The 20257-nt window shown below is 48.1% G+C and overlaps 8 protein-coding genes across 8 annotated transcripts; 4 read left to right on the top strand and 4 right to left on the bottom strand.

The window, feature by feature from the left end:
- Window positions 1–286: 286 nt before the first annotated feature.
- On the top strand, window positions 287–2115 carry GIQ15_01915 (uncharacterized protein; the record flags this gene model as incomplete). Its single annotated transcript, XM_033549332.1, has 6 exons — window positions 287–404; window positions 458–1260; window positions 1347–1523; window positions 1616–1672; window positions 1729–1925; window positions 2061–2115. The coding sequence occupies 6 exons, from the start codon at window positions 287–289 to the stop codon at window positions 2113–2115; spliced, it is 1407 nt and encodes a 468-aa protein (XP_033410283.1).
- A 1033-nt stretch (window positions 2116–3148) lies between these two features.
- GIQ15_01914 (pre-rRNA processing protein) lies at window positions 3149–3772 on the bottom strand (the record flags this gene model as incomplete). The annotated part of the gene is made up of 1 exon (XM_033549331.1): window positions 3149–3772. One exon carries the CDS (start codon window positions 3770–3772, stop codon window positions 3149–3151), a length of 624 nt encoding a protein of 207 aa, XP_033410282.1.
- Window positions 3773–4283: 511 nt separating this feature from the next.
- Window positions 4284–7285, top strand: GIQ15_01913 (lipase/esterase family protein; the record flags this gene model as incomplete). The annotated part of the gene is made up of 4 exons (XM_033549330.1): window positions 4284–4352; window positions 4426–4898; window positions 5209–7221; window positions 7282–7285. The coding sequence occupies 4 exons, from the start codon at window positions 4284–4286 to the stop codon at window positions 7283–7285; spliced, it is 2559 nt and encodes an 852-aa protein (XP_033410281.1).
- Window positions 7286–7955: 670 nt separating this feature from the next.
- Window positions 7956–12956, bottom strand: GIQ15_01912 (Nonribosomal Peptide Synthase (NRPS); the record flags this gene model as incomplete). Its single annotated transcript, XM_033549329.1, has 1 exon — window positions 7956–12956. The coding sequence occupies one exon, from the start codon at window positions 12954–12956 to the stop codon at window positions 7956–7958; it is 5001 nt and encodes a 1666-aa protein (XP_033410280.1).
- A 212-nt stretch (window positions 12957–13168) lies between these two features.
- On the bottom strand, window positions 13169–14968 carry GIQ15_01911 (Nonribosomal Peptide Synthase (NRPS); the record flags this gene model as incomplete). Its single annotated transcript, XM_033549328.1, has 1 exon — window positions 13169–14968. The coding sequence occupies one exon, from the start codon at window positions 14966–14968 to the stop codon at window positions 13169–13171; it is 1800 nt and encodes a 599-aa protein (XP_033410279.1).
- Window positions 14969–15797: 829 nt separating this feature from the next.
- On the top strand, window positions 15798–16412 carry GIQ15_01910 (uncharacterized protein; the record flags this gene model as incomplete). Its single annotated transcript, XM_033549327.1, has 1 exon — window positions 15798–16412. The coding sequence occupies one exon, from the start codon at window positions 15798–15800 to the stop codon at window positions 16410–16412; it is 615 nt and encodes a 204-aa protein (XP_033410278.1).
- A 506-nt stretch (window positions 16413–16918) lies between these two features.
- GIQ15_01909 (uncharacterized protein) lies at window positions 16919–18836 on the top strand (the record flags this gene model as incomplete). Its single annotated transcript, XM_033549326.1, has 7 exons — window positions 16919–17081; window positions 17139–17319; window positions 17378–17526; window positions 17587–17695; window positions 17753–17898; window positions 17957–18143; window positions 18206–18836. The coding sequence occupies 7 exons, from the start codon at window positions 16919–16921 to the stop codon at window positions 18834–18836; spliced, it is 1566 nt and encodes a 521-aa protein (XP_033410277.1).
- A 340-nt stretch (window positions 18837–19176) lies between these two features.
- Window positions 19177–20114, bottom strand: GIQ15_01908 (alpha/beta-hydrolase; the record flags this gene model as incomplete). The annotated part of the gene is made up of 2 exons (XM_033549325.1): window positions 19177–19727; window positions 19769–20114. The coding sequence occupies 2 exons, from the start codon at window positions 20112–20114 to the stop codon at window positions 19177–19179; spliced, it is 897 nt and encodes a 298-aa protein (XP_033410276.1).
- Between the last annotated feature and the right edge of the window lie 143 nt (window positions 20115–20257).

The raw sequence follows: 20257 nt of genomic DNA, 5'->3' as shown, positions 1-20257 counted from the left end.
TTTCAACTATCTTCACCTGCTTATTTATATAAATGCCAGGCACTAGCTTAATTATACCCACTGGTCTGAACAATGTTGCAGCAGCTTAATCACAGACTGAGCTGTCAAGTTTGATACCATCCCTCAACTTTATCAGGCTGAACTCATTTAGCAGTTAAAGACCTTCTTTCCTGTCTCATTAAGTTGTGGCTTGCCATAATATTTCTCTTCTAGAAGCTCAAATTCTATCTCCTCGATTACGCCGTGGTCTCCTTTTTAGTTCAATTATTCTAGGCCAGACATCAGAATGGCAGCTAGAACGGCAAATCCGCCAATATTCCGCATGGTTTTACTCTTTCTCTACGTTCAACTCTCTATATCTGCTGTTTCTGGGGTCTATGGGTTTGGGTTGTCGTCATTTAGAGGTAAAAGCAAAGCTTAGCCAGTCTCGGATTCCATGGTCTTGACATATTCGCAGGTGACAGCTCCAAGACCGCAATTGATCTCTCCCTTTTACTACATACGAACCCAGCAGAACACAATGACATCTTCTCGGAAGCCCTTCAGCTACTGGATTCCATGCAACACGCGCCGTCGTGTAATCAGCGCGCTGTAGCGAACTTGATAACCTCGTGCCAAGTTTTCTCCTCAGGGAAAAGTGAGCGGGGACAATATTCCGCCTTAGACTTGGACAATGTCAAGTCGCTATATGCTGCGAGGCTGGCTATATGTGAGGTGACAGGGGCGGGGGCTGCGGTTCCAAATCAGTGTTTGGCTATACTGCCTTCTCGCGACAATGAGAAACCCATCTACACGTTTAAACGTCAAGTTTCGCAAGAGTCAGAGGAGAAAGATGTTATACCGGAGAAACTACTTGCACCATGTCTTAGATCTCTGGAATCAAAACCGCAGTGGTGGACCAGCTATAGCAACAGCCGGCAGAACGCTGCTGTAATGTGTCATGCTGCCCGGCTTGACGTGGAAAAGGAAGAACTGCTTAACCACCACAGGGCACTCACTGAAGTTACATCCGGGCTAACCGAACATCTAAACCGCTCTTTAGAGAACGGGTATACCCAAGCTAGACGGCAGAAAGAATTTTTACAGGCGGTCGATGACCTTCGCCTAAAATTACTACGTGATCTACGCAAAGATAGCGTGATCATTCAAGGCCAGTTTACAGAGCTCTTGAAAGGTACAAAGGATATCTTTCGGGTCGCGAACGGGGAATTCCAGGGGTTTGTCAAGTCTACTTCGGCAGAGGCGGCTACTCTATCAAAGGTATTCCCCTTCTATCAACTAGAGCGTGTTTTTTTTCCATTCATCTTGTTCCTATTAAAACAAGATACGATTCTAACCAAGAATAGCAAATTCAACATTCTATTCACTCGGTTCGAGAGGTAAAACAGGCTTTGGGTGAGGTGCTTGCGGATGGAGTGAAGCGGAACTCAGACCTGGTTGCTGCGGAACAAAGTGCCCTTCAAATAAACGCCCATCTCATAACAGACATCAACCGCTTACTCCATGAGGTAAAGGATGTTGGGGTAGGATTTATGGCGGAAGAGCTAAATCAGCTTCACGCGTCGATGGCATGTTTACCCGCTCCTATGTATTTTACTAGCTAACAATGTGATAGCGTTCCTTGAGTGGAATTGTTTCAAGCGTGAATCAGAAGCATTCTTCGCTCGACGATGTAAGAATATATATTTGCTCAATGGGCCAGATAGAAACTGCTAATCATATTCACAGCGCATGAATCTCTTCGATGCAGCGTTGCATAACTTTGAACAGAAGGCTGCAATTCTGCAGGACATGATGGTCGTGCAAATCATGAACCAGACTCGCCTTCAACAATCGTTTCACGAAGATCTTCGCACAACCCAGGCCCTTCTACACAACATTACAAACTCCGCTATATATTTGCAGTCCGCCATCGGAGATGCCCAGTCAGTTTTTAACACACTTAACTTATGGAGAGGTCCACTAGCGTCTATGATATGGTTGTCATGGTGTGCTGTGGCCTTTTGCATTTCCATTATATTCAGAGCGAGGGTTATGGTGTCCATTCTTTTCATCTGTAGTAAGCTTACACCGTTTCAGCAAATTGACTTCCATAAGCTTACAAGCATTTATTAGTATGCGGAGTTATATTTTTTACTTTGGGGGCGTTTGGCTGGCTCAAGGCCATCGAGAAATCATCTCTCAGCGTCATTCGTGAAGCGACCTACCTTGAGATAGTATGCTTTACTTTGGGGTTTCTTTTCAGTGCAGGCACCGTTACCGTGATGACAGCCAAAGGCTACCTTCCCTTCCTTCTGGGGGGAAGTAAAGCCACAGGGATAGCCAACTCAGATATAAGAGGCCTCCCATAGACTTATATATGTCTATATGCGCAGCCCTTGATTCTCGCCGAACATTTACTCTCCTCACCTGCTCTACCCTAACGTCATCCAGTTGCTTATATTTCACAATTTAAACGCAAATTACACCCATCGTTACATTACCGTTGAATTTTCTTCTAAGTACCCCGATATCCGTATCATTCGTGCAAGTTGCAGCCCCCAAATAGGTACTATTTACTTATTGCCTTCGATGAACCCAGCCCACCCGGTTAAAGCGCTCTGAAATATCACTTCGCTATTTACTGGTCCAGTTCTGTACTTAATATCAATAAATAATATAATTAACGATTATGACTATCCGGAGTTATTTGCTTTTCATCAATGTATCTTAACTCGAAATTACGAAGTTATCCATACAACAAGATTGTTGCTTATTCATGTATCGTTCTGAATCCGTTAGCCTCCTTCTATAAAACATCCCGCAAGTATGTTCTAAATCGAAACAGTCACAAGTATCAGTAAATCGGTGACATGGTGCGGATGACCCAATAGATTCTGGCAATCTTTCAAGCTTATCATCTCGAATCCAAAGGTGTCATAGACAGACAAGATTGAACGCCTTACTTTCTCCATGAAGCGAAGAATTCTAAAGGCTGGCAAGTGATAGAACTCAGGACTAGAATTCAGCGAGTCACTTATAGTATAGCAAGCTCTTGCCTTTCGGCTTCATAGCTGAATCGGGTTTGCGGTATGCCCTCGTGAGAGAAGAGTGGCCTGGGCCGCATGTAAGGTAGCGTGGTTGAATCGTAAGACAGCCTCCTCAATTCTCATCTCTTTTTCCTGCCAACAACTTTGGTAAAGCCGTCATCGTCAACCTCGGGCTCCTCTCGCTGCCTTGGAGCAGAACGGGGAGCCGGAGCATCCGCCATATCTGTATCCTCGTCGTCATCGTCATCCTCGTCACCATCGTCTTCATCGTCGTCATCACTGCTATCATTTCCATTCACTCCGACCCTATTGATGATATTGCTTGGTAGCTTGCTACCACCATTTTGCTCGTTGACTTTAAACTGCTCCCACATCGCCTGAACACGCTCAAATTTCCCTTTTTCGATCTCGGCTTTTAATTCGCATATTTGATCTGCAATTAGGCTCACACTTCCGTCATCCACAACGACGTCGAATTCATCCGTCATCACCTGTATCAAAACATCCTCCAGATCCTGCGCATCTGTTTCAGGTCTAGTGGTAAATAACTCCGCAATGGCGCCACAAAACCAATCGCGTTTGCTGCTGGAAGTAGGTCCTCCCCAAGACGATTCAACAGCCAGCGTAAGAGAAGGCCAAGAGTGTAGGATAAGAGTTATCGCAAGATCGAGTTGGGCGGAGGGAGAAAGAGGGGTGCTCTGCTCCAGTGTACCGGGCGTCTGCTGCTGTTGTACGGGCTCCATTGCGATAAAATGATACAAGGAGGCTTAGGGAGCTTGGTGTATCTGCAATACAGATGTTATAAAGCGTTGGAGATGCAATAGTAGTCTGACAGCAGCCTTCTCACCACTATCCCACCTCGACTTTGATATCAGAACCAAAAAAATAATAATAAAAAAATAAAATAAGGATCGGAAAATCAAAATTGCGAAAATAGTCTGACTAAGCAGAACACGACTGCCAAGATTGGGTATGACCTCATAATTTGCTGTCCCTTTTCTTCTGTATCGTCGATGGGTAAACAACAGGGCAAACTTGAAAAGTTGGTGGCTGCAAACATCCCGTGGCGGTTCAATCGCTCGAAGATGATATTCCCCTCTCTTCTGCCTCGTCGCGAGCCATGATTGCTATCCAATGGCAAGATCCCTGTGCCATATCTTTCTCATACGGTTACTTTGCTTATACCCCATGCCGTTCGATGCTATTTCTCGATCTATAATCCCCGATCCTGCCTAGAACACGTTGGCTGCTAAAATGCCATTTAATATATTTTCAGTGGCTATCAATGCCTCCTTTACAACCGTCTCTACTGGATTAGCACACGTATGACCTCGTCAATCGAAAACGCAGCACCTCGCTCCCTCACGATATACTAATCTGGAATTTCTATGGACAGTATCTAGGCAAGAAGCCCGGCAAGACAGAGCCAGCTGCGCACTTCTCCTACCATGGTGGTCTCGAGGTCATCCGGCGGTTCCTTGAGCATGCGGCTCGCCATACGGTTGAAGAGTTACAGGCTTTTACGGGACAAAAAGTGCCTGCGCCATACTGGGTGGCAGCTGGGAACGTGATTATTCCACCTGAGCATCTGGAGTCTGCATCTCATCTGTTGATTGCAGAGCTGGGGCCAGACGGTGTATCCCTCGTTGGAGGGAGCAAATGGTGGCAGTGGAGAGATACAGAGGCTGCTCTTATTGCAGAATGGGTTGAAACGAGGAGAGACTATAATGACCGACGGGCACGGAACGTGAAATCCAACCGTATCATGCTCTATGTGCATGGCGGTGCCTATTTCTTTGGAAGTGTGGATACGCACCGGTATCAATTGCAGCGGCATGCAAGAAAATTAAAGGCTCGTGTTTTTGCTCGGTGAGTTTTGACATGCCTCCACGATTTAGAAATACTCTAACTCTTACATCTATAGTACGTTTATCATTACCCATGTGTTCCAAAAGTACCACTTACTTATGCCATTGGCGATAAACTAGCTCGTTTTCGATTAGCTCCGCAATTCCCATTTCCATGTGGGCTTCACGATTGTCTTGCAGCGTACCTCTACCTAATAACCATCCAGAAGCCCGAGGAAATAATACTAGCCGGTGATTCTTCTGGCGGAGGAATGGTCATGTCGTATGTATTCTGATAGTTGAACCTAAATACTGTGACTGACAATACTTAGGATGTTGGTCACACTTCGTGATCAAAACGTGCCATTGCCTGCTGGAGCTGTCCTTATATCTCCTTGGGTGGACTTGACGCACTCCTTCCCTAGTGTTTCTGGTGCTGGGCTAGAAGACTATATCCCCATATACGGTTTCATGCACCGCCCGTCGATGGCATGGCCTCCTCCAAATGGAGATGAATACGGTATTGAGTCAACTGCTGGTGAAAAAATTCTCAATACTATAAATTCACCTCCTGTTGCAGACAAGACCTCTAAGCTAGATACCAAAGCAATTGAGGATTTCTACACCCGCCAGGCTCGTGCGACAACTCAATCTACTCACGTTGACGAATATGCAACCTCCCAAATTCCCGGTTCTAGTAATCAACGCCGGATGCTTGGGGAGCTTCTCCGGGTCGACATAGACGGTGCAACTGTTGAGATAAAAGACCAGATTCACCTGTACACGACAAATAGCCTGATATCCCACCCGCTTGTCTCCCCTGTGATGCAATCGTCGTTAGGAGGCCTACCGCCATTGCTTATACTTTCGGGCGGAGGAGAAATACTAAGGGACGAGCAGATTTACCTCGCACATAAAGCGGCAAACCCAGCAGCCTATCCCCCGAGTGACGAGTATCTTGACAGATACGACTCTGGTCGTGAAATCCTTTCTCATTACAAACCCACATATGTCCAACTCCAAGTTTGGAATGGTCTTTGCCATGTTGCGCCGACACTCAGCTTTACCCGACCTGCAAAATATATGTATAGATCTATTGCTCAGTTTTCCGCATGGGCGTTGTCGAGGGCACAAGAGTCAAGTATAGACATACCAGAGGGCTCTCCTGCATTATCCGGCATGTCTCTGCTTGGGCCTGATCAAGCAGATGGATCGAAGAGGCAAGAATCGGAACCACCACAATTTACGACGATTGGAAAAGCCGGTGATTCTATTCCTCCATTCAAAAACCATATGATCCGCCAGCTCGTTGACACCGAAGGCAACCTATTCCCACTCCCTGATGAACACGAGGTCCCAGCGCTTCAAATTCCACGCAATCGGATCGGAGTGCCTAAATCAACGCCAGTTCGCCGCTGGCTTGAGGCTAAAGGGGAATGGGACGCCAAATTTTCTAGGGAAAAGGAGAAATTACAAAAACAACGAATAAAACATGTCCCGCTGGGAATAGAGGATATAGCACCTGGAGATCGTCCACCACCAAGCTCCCTGGCCGCAAGACGAGGAGTTACCGTTGGTAAAATCAGACAACCAGCGAAGACGAGCTTCCTGCTCTCCTTCTGGAGTAAACTTGGAGCTATTCATGACGCGAAAGCTGTGCAAAAGGAAGAGAAAGAAGCCGTTGACAAGGAATTCCCGACGTTATGGCGTGGGGGCGTTCAGGGAACCACAGTCAATGTCGCACATCCAAGAGGCCGAAAAAACACTCGTGTTGTTACAGATATTGGTCAATCTAACGAGTCTCAACGTGATCTTACCACCAATCCTGGTAGGACAACCCCTGCGGCCTCTGTACCGCAAATTTGGAGGTCTCCCTCCAGTGAGGAGTTTGAAAGGACGAAGTCGATGCCCGAGCGCAATAATATCTACTCCCCATCATACACAGAGGACCAGGGCCACAGTGATGACAATAAACCCACCAATGAACCTCCCTTAGACCAATCAAGCACGCGGAGGGTCCGGCATTCCGAGGGGGTTATTAGCCCTCCCCCAGTTGCATCCTCCCCCATACCTAATGATGGGCTACCTCTTGAATATACGTCATTGCTCTCAGGGCCAGAGGCTACCGAACCCAAGCCAATCGTTAATGGAGCTGATCACCCCATGGGACCTGGAAAGGAGGAGAAAACTATTCACGAAACGGCCCAGGAGACCACTAAATATCTAGGACCTAGCAGGACCATAGATGGCACGAACAAGGAGGAACAGATGATGTTCGACGTCAACTCTGCAGGGCACCACAACTCACCTTCAGAATTTGAGCCATTTCCTCCAATGCCTTCCGTGTACGTCCCAGAAACTCAAAGTGAATATTCTAGCCACTACTCTAGCCACTATTCTCCTAGATAAAAGGATAGGAGGTCAAAGTTACGCGGCGGCTATATTTAATATTTAATACCCAGAGGCCGCTCGCTATACACTATAGTTTATGATATCCTTGTTTTATTTTGTTTTTCCTACATATAGCTATCATATTCTTTACTTTTTACCTTTGCAATTTCTATTCCCTTTATCCCCTTCCATTTCCCCTTTATATATCCCTCCTGACCTCAGGCCGTTTCCTAGAACGTAGTCATGTGTGTATATGGAATAATATTATTCCACTACGATATCACGTGTCACTTTATCGAAACCTTATGTGTCCGTGATTACATAATATTAATTCATACCTATATCAACCAATAAAACAGCCTTACTATAGGAATAAAGAAGCAGTATTAGTATTAACTGATGAAATATTATATATATTAATATCCTAAAAGATGCTATTGGCTGAAATTATATTGTACAAATTACTATAGTGGTCCAATTACTCAAACTAACACATGCTTTATTTATAGCCAGAAAATCGTCCGCTGACCCAGACTCCTCACATGCAGAAAGAATATAGAACCAGAATTTTCTAGTCCTCCACGAGAGGACTGCCAGAAGGCCCACCACGTCGATTAGCAGTTCATGTTGAAATTGGCAAGTAAAGATAATAAAGGTGGCAATAGATATGGTAATCATTTTGTTGCCATCACACTATCTCAGTGTTTACCAACACCAAGCTTGTGGGCGCGCTAGAACCGAATTTCAATTCCCCGATGGTCAGGTCCAGACCCCTTGGAGCAAAGATAAGCTTGAAAACTTGCTCTAAATAGCTGAGGTACCGAATTCCTTTATTTTCTGGGAAAAAGCTGGTGTCAATTGTCATGATAAGATCCACCCCAGCATTACCAGGCCGGAGACAGAAATTCATGAACATGGCGTCTACCAATCGCTGGACCGTTTCGACACGGCTTCTGAACAGTCCGAGGTGTTTGGTTGCTACTTCCTCGTAGTCATCGGCAGGATGGACGACGACCACAGGGGCAGAGGCCAGCAACCGATGCAGCTTATCACCGAGTTTGACCGAATGCTGTATACTTCTAGCTTCATTTATTCGCTTCTGTACAAATTCCACAGTTTTCCGGAAAGTTGAGTCACAATTAATGCTGGCAGTCAAGGGGGCTGTGGTACTTACAGACCCCATGAGCCTGTCTATTCCCGTGAACTCAGCATCCCTGCCGCCCAATAGCATGTTGAACAGGAGTTGGTCTTGTTCTTCGACGTGGGCTGCAACTATCACCCAAGCTGTAAGCATCACGGTTGGGTAGGATAGATCAGCTGGGAGAGTTGCCGGGAAATCGATATTGAGGGACAAAGTGTGAGTAATTGCTGGGATCTTTGTGCCATCCAAGATGAAATAACGCTCAAACTCAGTGTTCTCGAGCTCTCTCATCAACGCCGAACCATCTTCTTTCTTTTCCAATTCGTATACGTACTCGACGAACCTGTTGTACTGCGGCCGTTCCGGCGGGTTATCGTTGTGGTGATACGCATAATCGATGTCTTGCAAGAGCAACTTTCGACACCAGCCATCGAACGCAGCGTGGGTACTTGACCAGACGAGCCAACTATCCTGAGAGTCTTCGCTATGTACGATACTGAATCGTGATAGTGGTTGTCCAAGACCCCACGATACCTTTCGATCCTCAGAGACAAGCGACGACAGGGCCTCAACATGGCGGCAAGCGAAGTCCTCTTTCAGCACAACCTGGACTAATTGTGATGATATCGAGACGATTCGAGTCCGTAGAAGTGCGTTCGCCTGCACAACACGCCTCAAAGCAGTCTCAAGTCCGACCAAGTCGATGTTGGCTGGTAGTTGCATGATGTGCCTATGAGTAGTACCTCCTGGCGAAACGATCTCTCCTCTCATGTAATTTTGCTGCTGTCTTGTAAGAGGGTATGCGTCTTCAATGTTATGCTCATCAATACCGTGAGCCACACAGCTCTTCCTCAGTTGGTGGATACTGCGATCAATTTTCTCCAGCAGGCTGAAGTTGGATGCACTCGATTTTCTTGTTCCCTTCAGACGTACCACCTGAGAAGCCATGACAGACAAGACCGGATTTTTGAATATTTCATGTGCTGGGAGGCTGTGCCCAAGATCTCGTACCGCAGATGCCAGCTTGATTGCCGCCAAAGAACTGCCACCGAGTTCAAAGAAGTTGGAGTTGGCTCCAAATTGCTCGCCGTTCAGTCCAAGCAGTTTTTGCCATAACCTATGCAGCAGCTTTTCTAACTCTGAAACTGGTGGTTGAATTTCATGTTCTTCAGAAAGAAGCAGGTGAGGACCAAGACGCTGTCGCGCAACGTAAGCCTTAAGTGTGCGGCGGTCCGCCTTGCCATTCGAGGTGACGGGAATATTTGTCACTGCCAGAAATACAGCAGGTATCATGTATTTCGGCAGAGTGGTGCTAATTTGGCGAATTATATGTTCCTTCATACCCGCCAGTCGCTGTTGTAGCACATGGTCGATTTCCACTTCACCTCCCCGGTACTCTCCTTTCTGAGCAAGGTAAGCGACGAGAACGTCAGAATCCTGACCTTCAAATCTTGCTATATCGATAATCACTTGGAGCTGAGCATCAGAGAGTGATTCCTGAATGCGTTGCCGCACCTCCTCGCCCTCAAGCCGCTGGCCATGTAGTTTCAGCTGCATATCACCGCGCCCAATGTACAAGATGCTGCCATCTTCCATATACCTGACAAGGTCACCCGTCTTGTACATCCGCGTGGCTTGGCCATCTCGGAAGTCTCGCAACCACGGTGGACTAAGAATAAACTTCTCCTTATTAGCCTCAGGGCGGTTCATGTAGCCCATTGCAAGATGTGGGCTTTCGATGACGAGTTCCCCAACTGCCCCAAGAGGAGTTAGGCGATTGTGGTTCTGGGGCTTCACAACCCATAGGCTAGTTCCAGCACTGTAACCAATGTTTCTGGGGCTATTGCGTGACAAATGGCAGTTGATAGCACACTTGACGGAACACTCACTCGGCCCGTAACCATTCATGAGTTGTACGATGCCGTCCCATTTGTCCACTAGTCCTTGGTCAGGTGCTTCTCCCGAGAGCAGCAATATTTTGAGATCCGGCAGTTCATCCTGCTTCAATGTATAGGCCACTGATGGGGTGATGTTGGCAAAGTCAACTCGCGCCATCTTCATAAATGCACTGATATCACCCATGATATCGTCCTCTGATGGTACACATATACAGCCGCCAAACATGAGGGTGGTCAATATGTCCTCCACACTCGGGTCAAAGGCATATGGTGCAAATTGCAATACCCGAGAGTCAGGGCCACGTTTGAGTAAAGGTGCCCGAGCGATAGCACCAGTAGCAAAGCTCTTGTGTTGTACACCGAAGATTTTGGGGGTCCCCGTAGTTCCTGAGGTTGAAAGGATGTAGAGAAGGCTGTCAGGGGTCGCAACCTTGCCATGGGCCAGTGCACTGGATGTGGAAAAATGTGATCTCTCGTTGGAAACGACCATAGTCCGCCAAGGTGGATTTCGGAAGACTTCCTCTTGCAGTGGAGAGCAGAGGATGAGCCCAATACCAGCATCACTGACAATACCTTCAAGACGTACTCGTGGGTATGTCGGTGACAATGGCATGAAAGCCGCGCCTGTCTTGATGACGGCCAGAATGCTCACGATTGCCCACTGCGATTTCTCGAAAAGAATACCCACAGTGTTCCCTGGCTTCACGCCGGATTGCACCATCTCCCCCGCTAAGCCATCAGACAGTCTATTCAAAGTTGCGTAGTCCATGGTGCCGTCTCTCGAATGGATTGCTGGCGAAGTTTTGGAGTGTCTTACTCGCTCTCTAATCAACTCGTGGACGCAAACTTCGTAAGCCGTATGATGCCTAGCGTTCCACTCAAACATGGTTGTCTTGTCTGCCTTACTTGCGAGGTCCAGTTCGCCAACTTTGGTGTCTCTAGGTACTGTGCTGAGTTGGTGGAATGTCCCCTCGAATTGTTCCAGAATTCTTTGAACCTGGGGCGGTGAAATGACGTCGCTGTCGAAGGTGGCGACTATCTCAATCTGAGACTTCCCAGGCATAAGCGTAATTACCAGTGGGTATTCGTGTAGGGATCTCTCGACTTCGTCAAGCTTGATACCTACTTCCTCCAAGGACGTGTTATCTTCGACTTGGACAATTAAGAGGGTACGAAACGAGGCGGCATTTTGGATATCCTGATTTATCCCCAGGATTCGGGAAAGCCCGAATTGTTCGTAAGGTATCATGGCGGAAAACTGTTCTTGGAGGCCTTCTAAGAAGTTAAGAACGGTTGTCGTGAGATCAATCCGCACCCTAATCGGTAAAGTTGTGATGGTAGGCCCAACGACATCCTGAAGCTTAGGAGGTAGGGAATGACGTCCGTGAAGGGAGTTTCCGAATGTGATGTCGTCAGAACCCTCGTACTCTGAAAGTAGTAGAGCCCACGACGCCCTGGCCAGAACCGTTGCAGTTGTAGAAGTTATTTTCGGCGCTGCCATGGTGTGTCGCAAACAAGATCTGTCGGCTGCTAGGTACCCGGCATTCGGGAAATTGGGAAATGATGGTGTAGGTGCATTTTTAAGTTGTTGTTCCCAGAATGAAACGCATTCACCTTGGTTCAGGCCCTCACAGAGCTGCACAAATTCCTCGAAGCCTCCTGGGTTCACAGCCACGGTGTTGGAGTAATAATTTTGACGAATATGATCGACCACGGACTCCAAGCTCCAGCCATCGAATATAGCATGGTGGAGCGTCCAAACAAAATGAGACTGACCGGATGATGGGTCCTGGACGTGGTATTGTCTGCTGAGAGGCTGGCCGGGTTGGAACGATACCGTCTTGTCTGCAGACAGAAACGATGCAAGATCTTGCCTGACTTCGGTCCACTCGGAGTGATGTCGTCTCACCACCTGCACGAAGCTAGAGGAAGACGGCACGATTGCCGTTCTCAGGATTGGGAAGACACTGTTTGCACTCTCCCATGCTGCCTTGAACCTTTGGACGTCCACGGCCGCTGAGAAATTAAATACAAACTGACTCGAATACAAGGAGGGTAGTACCAGTGACAGCGAAAACAACCCTGCTTGGAGCGCCGTGCAAGGGTATATACCCGCCACATCCTCATAATCAAAACCGTACTCATCCAGCAAGGAGTGAAATATAGAAAGATCGTCCTGTGAAAGTGAATATGAAGCCGGGACAAGGCTTGCGTGGGATTTAATTGTATCAGCAGCATGGACTTCCTGCATGGCGGCAGCCATCCTGGATAGTTCGGGGTATTTGAACATCTTCTCCATAGTCAGATGAAACCCTTGCTCGCGGGCCATCGCCACCAGCTTCATGCATCGGAGAGAGTCCCCGCCGAGTTGGAAGAAATTATCGTCTGGTGAGAGCCTGTGGGCGGATGGGAGAAGTTGTTTCCACATCCGACCCAGCACTGACTCGACGGGCGATAAGCCCTTGTCCTCTTGTCCTTTTTGTCCTTCTTCTTCTTCTTCTTCTTCTTCTTCTTCTTCTTCTTCTTCACTGCCGCCCGTTCGCATTCTGGCATAGAAATTCTCCCCGATGCTCAAAAGCTTGCGCCGGTCAAGCTTCCCCGTTGGGCTCAGGGGAACCTCCTTCAACGGTATCCACGCGACGGGGCACATGTAGGCAGGAAGAACGTCTGAAATACGTTCACGAAGCCTTTCGATCTCCAGCTCCCACCCCTCGGTCGTTTGCGTGGTGTTGTTTCCGTCAACATCCCGCCTACCTGTGTCGTGAATACTAGGATGATGAAGAAAAGCGACCAAATTAGCCGTGCCGTGTAAATCGAGTACTTCTAGAAATATATTTGCTTCAAGGACTTGAAGATGCTGCTTCAGCTGGCTCTCGATTTCCTCGAGCTCGATCCTTTGCCCACGAAGTTGACTTGGCGGTCTCGTCGACCGATGAAGACCAGTTCACCGTCGTCGGCGTATCGAACCAGGTCGCCAGTTCTGTAAGCCCGTCCGATGGACTCCTTTGCCCACGGCAGAGAGTTGAGGAACAACTTTGCATTTCCCGCCTCATTGTTGATATAACCCCGTGCGATACCCGGGCCTTCCACCACCAGCTCGCCAATAGCTCCTACAGGAGCAAGCTGATTCGGGTCATCCAGGCGCGCTATCCATGCGCGGCTGTTGACAGGAAACCCAATCCGAGCAGCATCATCACCCATAGAACGGGCTTTCTTTGCGATGCATGCTACTGTTGACTCCGCCGGGCCATAGGCTATGATCAAGTCCAGCTTATCTTCCCACAGCCCTACGATATCTTGCGTGACCTTCTCTCCTCCGGAAATGAGTGTTGTCAGACAAGGGACGTCAGACAGTGACAGTAGTCGCACAACAGTGGGAGTAAGCAGAACCGCATTGGCATTGAAATTGCGTATCGACTCTGCCAGCTTGTTCAAACGATCGGCGTTGGAAGGAATGCAGACGCAACCGCCGTGCATCAACGTCATTAGGATCTCTCCGAACGCGGCATCAAATGCATAGGATGAGAACTGGAAATATCGAGTTTGTTTGTTTATTCCGGAGAGCTGAGCCAATGCCACAAGACTAGAACACAACGATTCGTGCTCAAGCTGAATCCCCTTTGGCGTGCCTGTAGTTCCTGATGTGAATATGACGGCTGCTCCATCGTGGGGACTAACTTCTACCGACGGAGTCAACAGCGAGGGAGTCGACAACGAGGAAGCCGACACAACAATGGCCCGGGGTGCGAGACTGATTGCTCTATCTTCCTGAGCAGAGGAGCTGAGGATTATGGTGGCCTTGGTCTCCTTGGTTAGTGCCTGCAGTCGGCTTGTCGGGTGCGAGACATCCATGAGCATAAAGGAACAGCCACTCTTCAGGACGCCCAGCATTGCCACCGTCGTCCAGAGCGTTTTTTCAAAGCAGAGAGGGATGCAGTCGCTCTGGCGTGCCCCTGCACTCAGCAGTAACGAACACACACGCGAGGATAGGGTGTCTAGCTCCCTGTATGTAAGCCAGCCGTCCCAGGACTCTACAGCCTGTGATTCTGGGCTCTCCAGAACTCTCTGTCTAAACATCTCGTGGACTGTGGACGCTATAGTTGAAGGGGGTTGCTTGTTCCATCGCTGTAGATCCTGGCGGTCCAGATCGCAGATTAAATCAAGGGCTCGCAACATCCGTCCGTCCTTCGTTGCAACCAGCAATTGTTTGACGACATGTACCAGTTGACTGAGAAATTTTTCATTGGCTGGGGAGCTCTTGCCGATGATCTCCAGCTTCAGTAAACGTGATGTCTGCGACCCTCTCACCGTGCAGAGGATCTGGCGTGGAATGGCGGAATTTCGTGAATTCGAAGTCTCCCAATTTTGAAAGCTGTCTGTACGCAACCAGAATGCCTCTGGGCCGGCCGGAAGTGTCGTGCTCAGCTGAGTATTTTTCCTAACGCTCTCGAGAAAGTCATGCGCACTACAATCATGATTGACTGCAATGCCAGCATCCCACAGCTGTCCAGGCGTACTTGTGCATACATGGAATAAGGGTGTTGGTGTCTGCTGATAGAGAGATAGGAGAAGCCCCAAACTGCCAGAAACTGCGATCTCGGGGGGCCATCCGTCGGCGTCAATCTGAGTCTCTTCCCCGAACCTGGTTCCCATATTAGACATGATATCCGTGATTTTGGTTGATTTAGTTTTGATAGATGCCTCTGATTGTAACAATGAAGAAAGGTGCAAAATTTGAGTGGACTTTATAGTTATATGGTAACAGAGCTAGAGATAATATGGCTTTATGAATACCGTATGGAAGACTCAGGATCTAAGAAAAGTAAAGCGCACAAATTCAGTCTCTGGCCACCAACATCCCCGATACGTTTTTTGCTTGGACACCCTGCTGTGCTACAGTAATGCGGCGCTTTACGCAAGACGAGCCGCTCTCTCTTTACCATAAGCTCGGCAATCTTTGTCCCATAGCCGCCCTGGTGTCGCCCTGACGTTACCCTGAAGCCGCCCGAATGCCGCCTTGATGCCGCGTTAATGCCGCGCGCTAGCCTTACAACCCAAGCTAAAAATATCTCTGTTACTATATTAGTTGTAAAGAAAGTGGCGTAGTGATATTTGGCTAATAACAATAGAGTAGCAAAATTTGATAGCTGCGGTAATATTGAGTGTCAGCAGGGATTGGGTTAAAGACTAGTTATGTTTTTCTAATTGTCTATTTTCATTACTACCGTAACAATTCAAATAGCGGTCGAGTTCACGGTTGAAGTGGCGACTTTGTCCTTTGCTTAAATCCTTCTTATTCACATCCTACGTTGTCGCATTGACATACCTCCCCCTCTCTCAAAAATTTGATCCTTAGGCTGACAAGTATTTACTTACGATGGACGTTAATGTACATGTTCAACCAGCCGATGGTCCTGATGACTTCACCCAAATTTATCACTGCATAAGCGAAGCGTTTGGCCGCCAAATCAAAGACTCGATTTGGATAGCCATGAACCCAAATTGGAACTCCCCTAAAGGCCAGAAAGAGGGTGCCTCCACACTCCTTGCGCGATGGCAATCTGCAACCAAGAATAAAGAAGGCCAACCTAATACCGTCATCTTGAAGGCAACACTACCAGATCCCCAAGATGGTTTGAAGCCTAAAATTGTTGGCGCAGCAATCTGGACTCAAGCTTCATTTGTGGAAGGATACGGGGATATGCCGACGGACAGTCCTGCTGGCCTTGCGACTTTGACTCCAACCGAGAGACGCTTTGCGAGCCAGATGTATCGCTCGCTGTGGAAACGTCGAGTTTCCCTCGCGCAGGAAAAGGCGAAATCGGACTCACCCGCTATGTTTGCGCTTGATACATGTGCGGTCAATCCAGATTTCCAACGAAGAGGTGTTGCGGGAAAGCTAGTTGCATGGGGACTCGAGGAGGCAAAACGAAGAGGAGGGTTAGAGTGCATGACTGAGGCATCGCCCATGGGCCGTAGTGTATACGAGAAACTTGGGTTTAGAGCAGAGAGTGCGGGAGAGGATCTTGTGTATGATGTCGATGAAGAATTCATGAATCGTGATATGCCGGAAATTTTGTTTATGCGTACTTGGGCTGGCCAGTGAGGGTATATGCCGCTACTAACCGTTGAATTAATCTGATTTGTAATCCTATTTGAACAACCATCAAAACTGCCAAGCCCATGATCTATTTGAAATGTTTGATGTATGACTAGGTATATACCTAGTGTATAGAGAATGGGTAGGCATTTACGTACGTCGCTCGTCTCGCATATCCCAAATAAGGTTAAGCACCGGCGGCAACGCTAGTTATTTAGACTTTCGGCTGGCGGCAACGCTAGCTAAGCTCCCGTCCCGCCATGCTTGGCTAAGGGTCCACAAGGTAAGGAAATCATTCGAAGGGCGGCTTACGGCGTCCAAGAGTGCTCATACTTTAGTGTGCTAGGTAGTATGGAGTATTAGTATCCTAAAAAATGAAATGATAAAAAGGTACATCCTTATCTCTTCGTTCTTTGTCTTTGTAACACTGCTCCATCTGCCATTGTGATCCGACACACAAACTGGTTTGAGCCCTGCCCTCCAACGGCTAGAAACTTGCCTTTCTCAAGATTATGGCTGAGGAAAAAGAGCCAAATACTCCACATGCAGAGTCCGTGAGCTCGAGTGAGCAAGATTTTCCAGCTGTCAGAGGCCATGTCCCGCACAAGGTATGGCTCGTCCAAGGCTTGTATTTCTTGGAGAGAGCAGCTTTCTACGGCCTCAGCCAGATCCTCCGTAGGTTCCCTGTGGACGATCTCTGCGTATGGCATTGGGCTAACAATACCTCTACAGAAAATTACCTCCAACTTTCTCCAAATGACCCTTTTCGCCCAGGAGCCCTTGGCCTAGGGTCGGCAAGAGCAGTGTTGATCATATATATCTGGTTCATATACAGCTACAGTACGCCTCTAGCCGGCGGTTTGTTGGCAGACTGTTGGCTCGGCCGTCGCAAAACAATTCAAATCGGATTTCTGTAGGTTTCTCAGCAATCTTGCTCCACCTGTGGACAGACACTGACACTAAAGGCTCAGAATCTACGTCTCGGGGCTCGGTATAGTCACTGCAACAGCTTTTACGCAGCGAATTTACGGCACTGGCGGCCTTCCCGGCTTTATAGTTGGCATGCTCCTTATTGGCGCTGGTACGGGAACTGTGAAACCAAATATAACGGTATTCTTGAGTACGCATTGGGAAATGGAACGAATTTGATTCGATGGTCGAAAACGCTGATTATTACCAGTTGACCAACTCCCCGAAGAGGAACCCAAAGTTGTGACTTTGAAGAATGGAAAGTCGGCGAGAGTGAGTCGTGAGCTCACAATTCAGTTTATATGGAACGCCAATTACTGGTATGTTTTTCTTTTGAGCTTGTTGTGCCGAGGACTGGCTGACAGACCATTAAATAGGGTGATTAGTGTCGGCGGTTTGTGTGGCATTATTACAACCAACGTAGAGAAGCATGCCTATGCCGGTTTTGGGTTTGCTTTTCTTATTTGTCTTTGCCTAGTTGCTATGGCTACAGCAATATTCCAAGTCGGATACACGAAGTTTGGTGAGAGATGCATTGCCCTTTGACAACCATTATGTCTTCGCCGCTGACCATTTCTTAGAAACGGCACCGCCGTCTGGAAACCCGATTGCAAATTTATTCAGCGCATTGCGTCGTCGCCGAAACCTAGCCCATCTCAGGCCAGATCAAACAGAAACTGCAATACAATCTTCTACTCATGTCACTCCAAGTGAAGACGAGTCTATAATAGCCGATGCAAAGGCCGCCCTCAGAGCTTGTTTAGTCTTGTAAGATATTCCACACCAGCCTTAGCTGATTCATGATGAAATAACTACTTACCCCGAATCAGCCTTCCTTTCCCAGCTCTGCTGCTCTCCATCAACCTCATGGACAGCACCCTCATAGCGCAAGCAGGCACCATGCAGACCCACGGCCTCCCAAATGACATCATGTACAATCTGAACCCGATTTCTGTTATGATCTTCTTGCCCTTCTTTCAAAGCTGGATCTACCCCACACTGGCCAGAAAGAAGATCAACTTCTCGCCTGAGCACCGTATTGGCGTGGGCCTTTTTTGTGCGACGCTTGCAATTGCATATACCACAGGGATCCAGCATCTCATATACTCGACTGGTCCATGTTTCAACCAGCCATTAAAGTGCCTTGGTGGGGGCATACCCAACGATGTTTCCGTTGGAATTCAAACGCCGACCTATGTATTTCTTGGGTGGGCAGAGATCCTTGCGATTGTGTCTGGCACTCAACTTGCGTATTCAAGGGCCCCAGCAAGTATGAGATCAATTGTCCAGGCTCTATTTAACTTCTTTAGTGCTTTGGGCTCGTTTCTCGGTGTCGGTGTGTCGTTTGCCGCCTACGATCCCAACATGGTCATTGTATATGGATCGATCACCGGACTGCTGTTATTTGTTACCATTGGGTTCGAATTGGCCTACCTAATCAGACGCAAAATCTCCAACTAAACGGGGAAACGGGGAAAGTCATGCCGCCGAAGATGTATAAGTCATGACGTGAATGGGAATCGTGATCGTTGTCTCGGTGACATATTGAACAGTGGGAGGGTGGTGGGTTTTATAGAACAAGGGCCATAAGTCCATATAACAGAATAGATTCCTTATACATCTTATTCATTATCCAATACGTTTATATTTTGTAGTCTCCAGGCTTCTGCCTATTTACCCAGTACAACTCTGTTTCTACGGCATTGTGAAACTTTGAATCCGAATTGCCCAAGATCTGGGGTTCACTTGTTAACCACTAAATTTGAGAAAGTGTTAAGGCTAAATACTTTATTCCTAGCATCTAAGAGGACGAAATGACCCATTTAACTCCATCCACGACAATTTCTGGCTCGGTCATCTGGACAAAGTGCCCACTCTTGGCGGCGAAGACAAGCTCGCCTTTCGTAGAGAGCTTCAAGAACTCCTTCATGAGACCCTCATTCTTTGCATCTACAGTCCTGATCATCTCTTGTACATGCTTTCTCTGCTCCTCGGTCCCGTTCCCCTTGGCAACTCCAGCCTCGTACAAGCCACTCCAATCCTTGCTCCGAGTGCCCCCAATCACATAAACAGGTTTGTCTCCAAGCAGCGGCTGTCTCTTACCCAGCTCTTTTTTCCTTAGCGCCTCAAAGCTCGGCAAATAGTTCTCGAGCTCCTCCTTGTCCGCAATCAGCTTAAATTTATCGGTTGCTTCCGCAGCCTTGAACGCGTCCCACTCCTCCTGCGTTAGCTTGTGCTCTGCCTCTACACCCCAGGCAGAGTATGCCTCAACGCTTGCAGCAACAGTCCAGAGAATTGGATCATTAACGTCCATCACCAGTGGCGCTGTCTCGTGGTTGGCGTCCACAAGCACTAGGCCGGCGATTTGGTCCGTTCCCTTTAGGGCGATATACTCGTGCGAAAGCACGCCGGCCCAGAGTGCCCCACGATGACCAGAGGGTTCGTGATGGGCGCCTTTTCAATCAAAAGAGATAGCTCCAGGGCAACGTTCTCGGCCGTGGGAGTGAGAGGTGAGCACTCTGAGTTGCGATAGCCAGAACGATCATAAGTGTAGCTTCGTATCGAGGGACTCAGCAGCCGCACTACGGCCTGCCAGTTGAGGGCATCGCTTGCCACACCGGAGATGAACAGTACGACGGGATCTGCGGGGCTGCTGGGCTCTGGGCCATGAGTGTAGAGTGCCAGAGAGTGAGTGCCAATATCGACCAGGTGGCAGTTCGAGGGGAGAGTTGAAACCATTGTGGAATGATAGGTTGATGCTTTGGCAAATTCTTGCGGTCCGTAGAATTCTGATAAGTTCTTCGTGATATTCAAGCTGCAACCAGCTGCAGTTTATCAACGGCGGAGGAGCAGAGAGATATAGAAGGGCACAGAGTCCCTGT

This window comes from Arthroderma uncinatum, assembly GCF_011692745.1.
Source record: "Arthroderma uncinatum strain CBS 119779 chromosome Unknown scaffold1, whole genome shotgun sequence".
NCBI lineage: Eukaryota > Fungi > Ascomycota > Eurotiomycetes > Onygenales > Arthrodermataceae > Arthroderma > Arthroderma uncinatum.
Note: the sequence above shows the minus strand (reverse complement) of the source record. Positions and strands in the feature narration are given on the sequence as shown.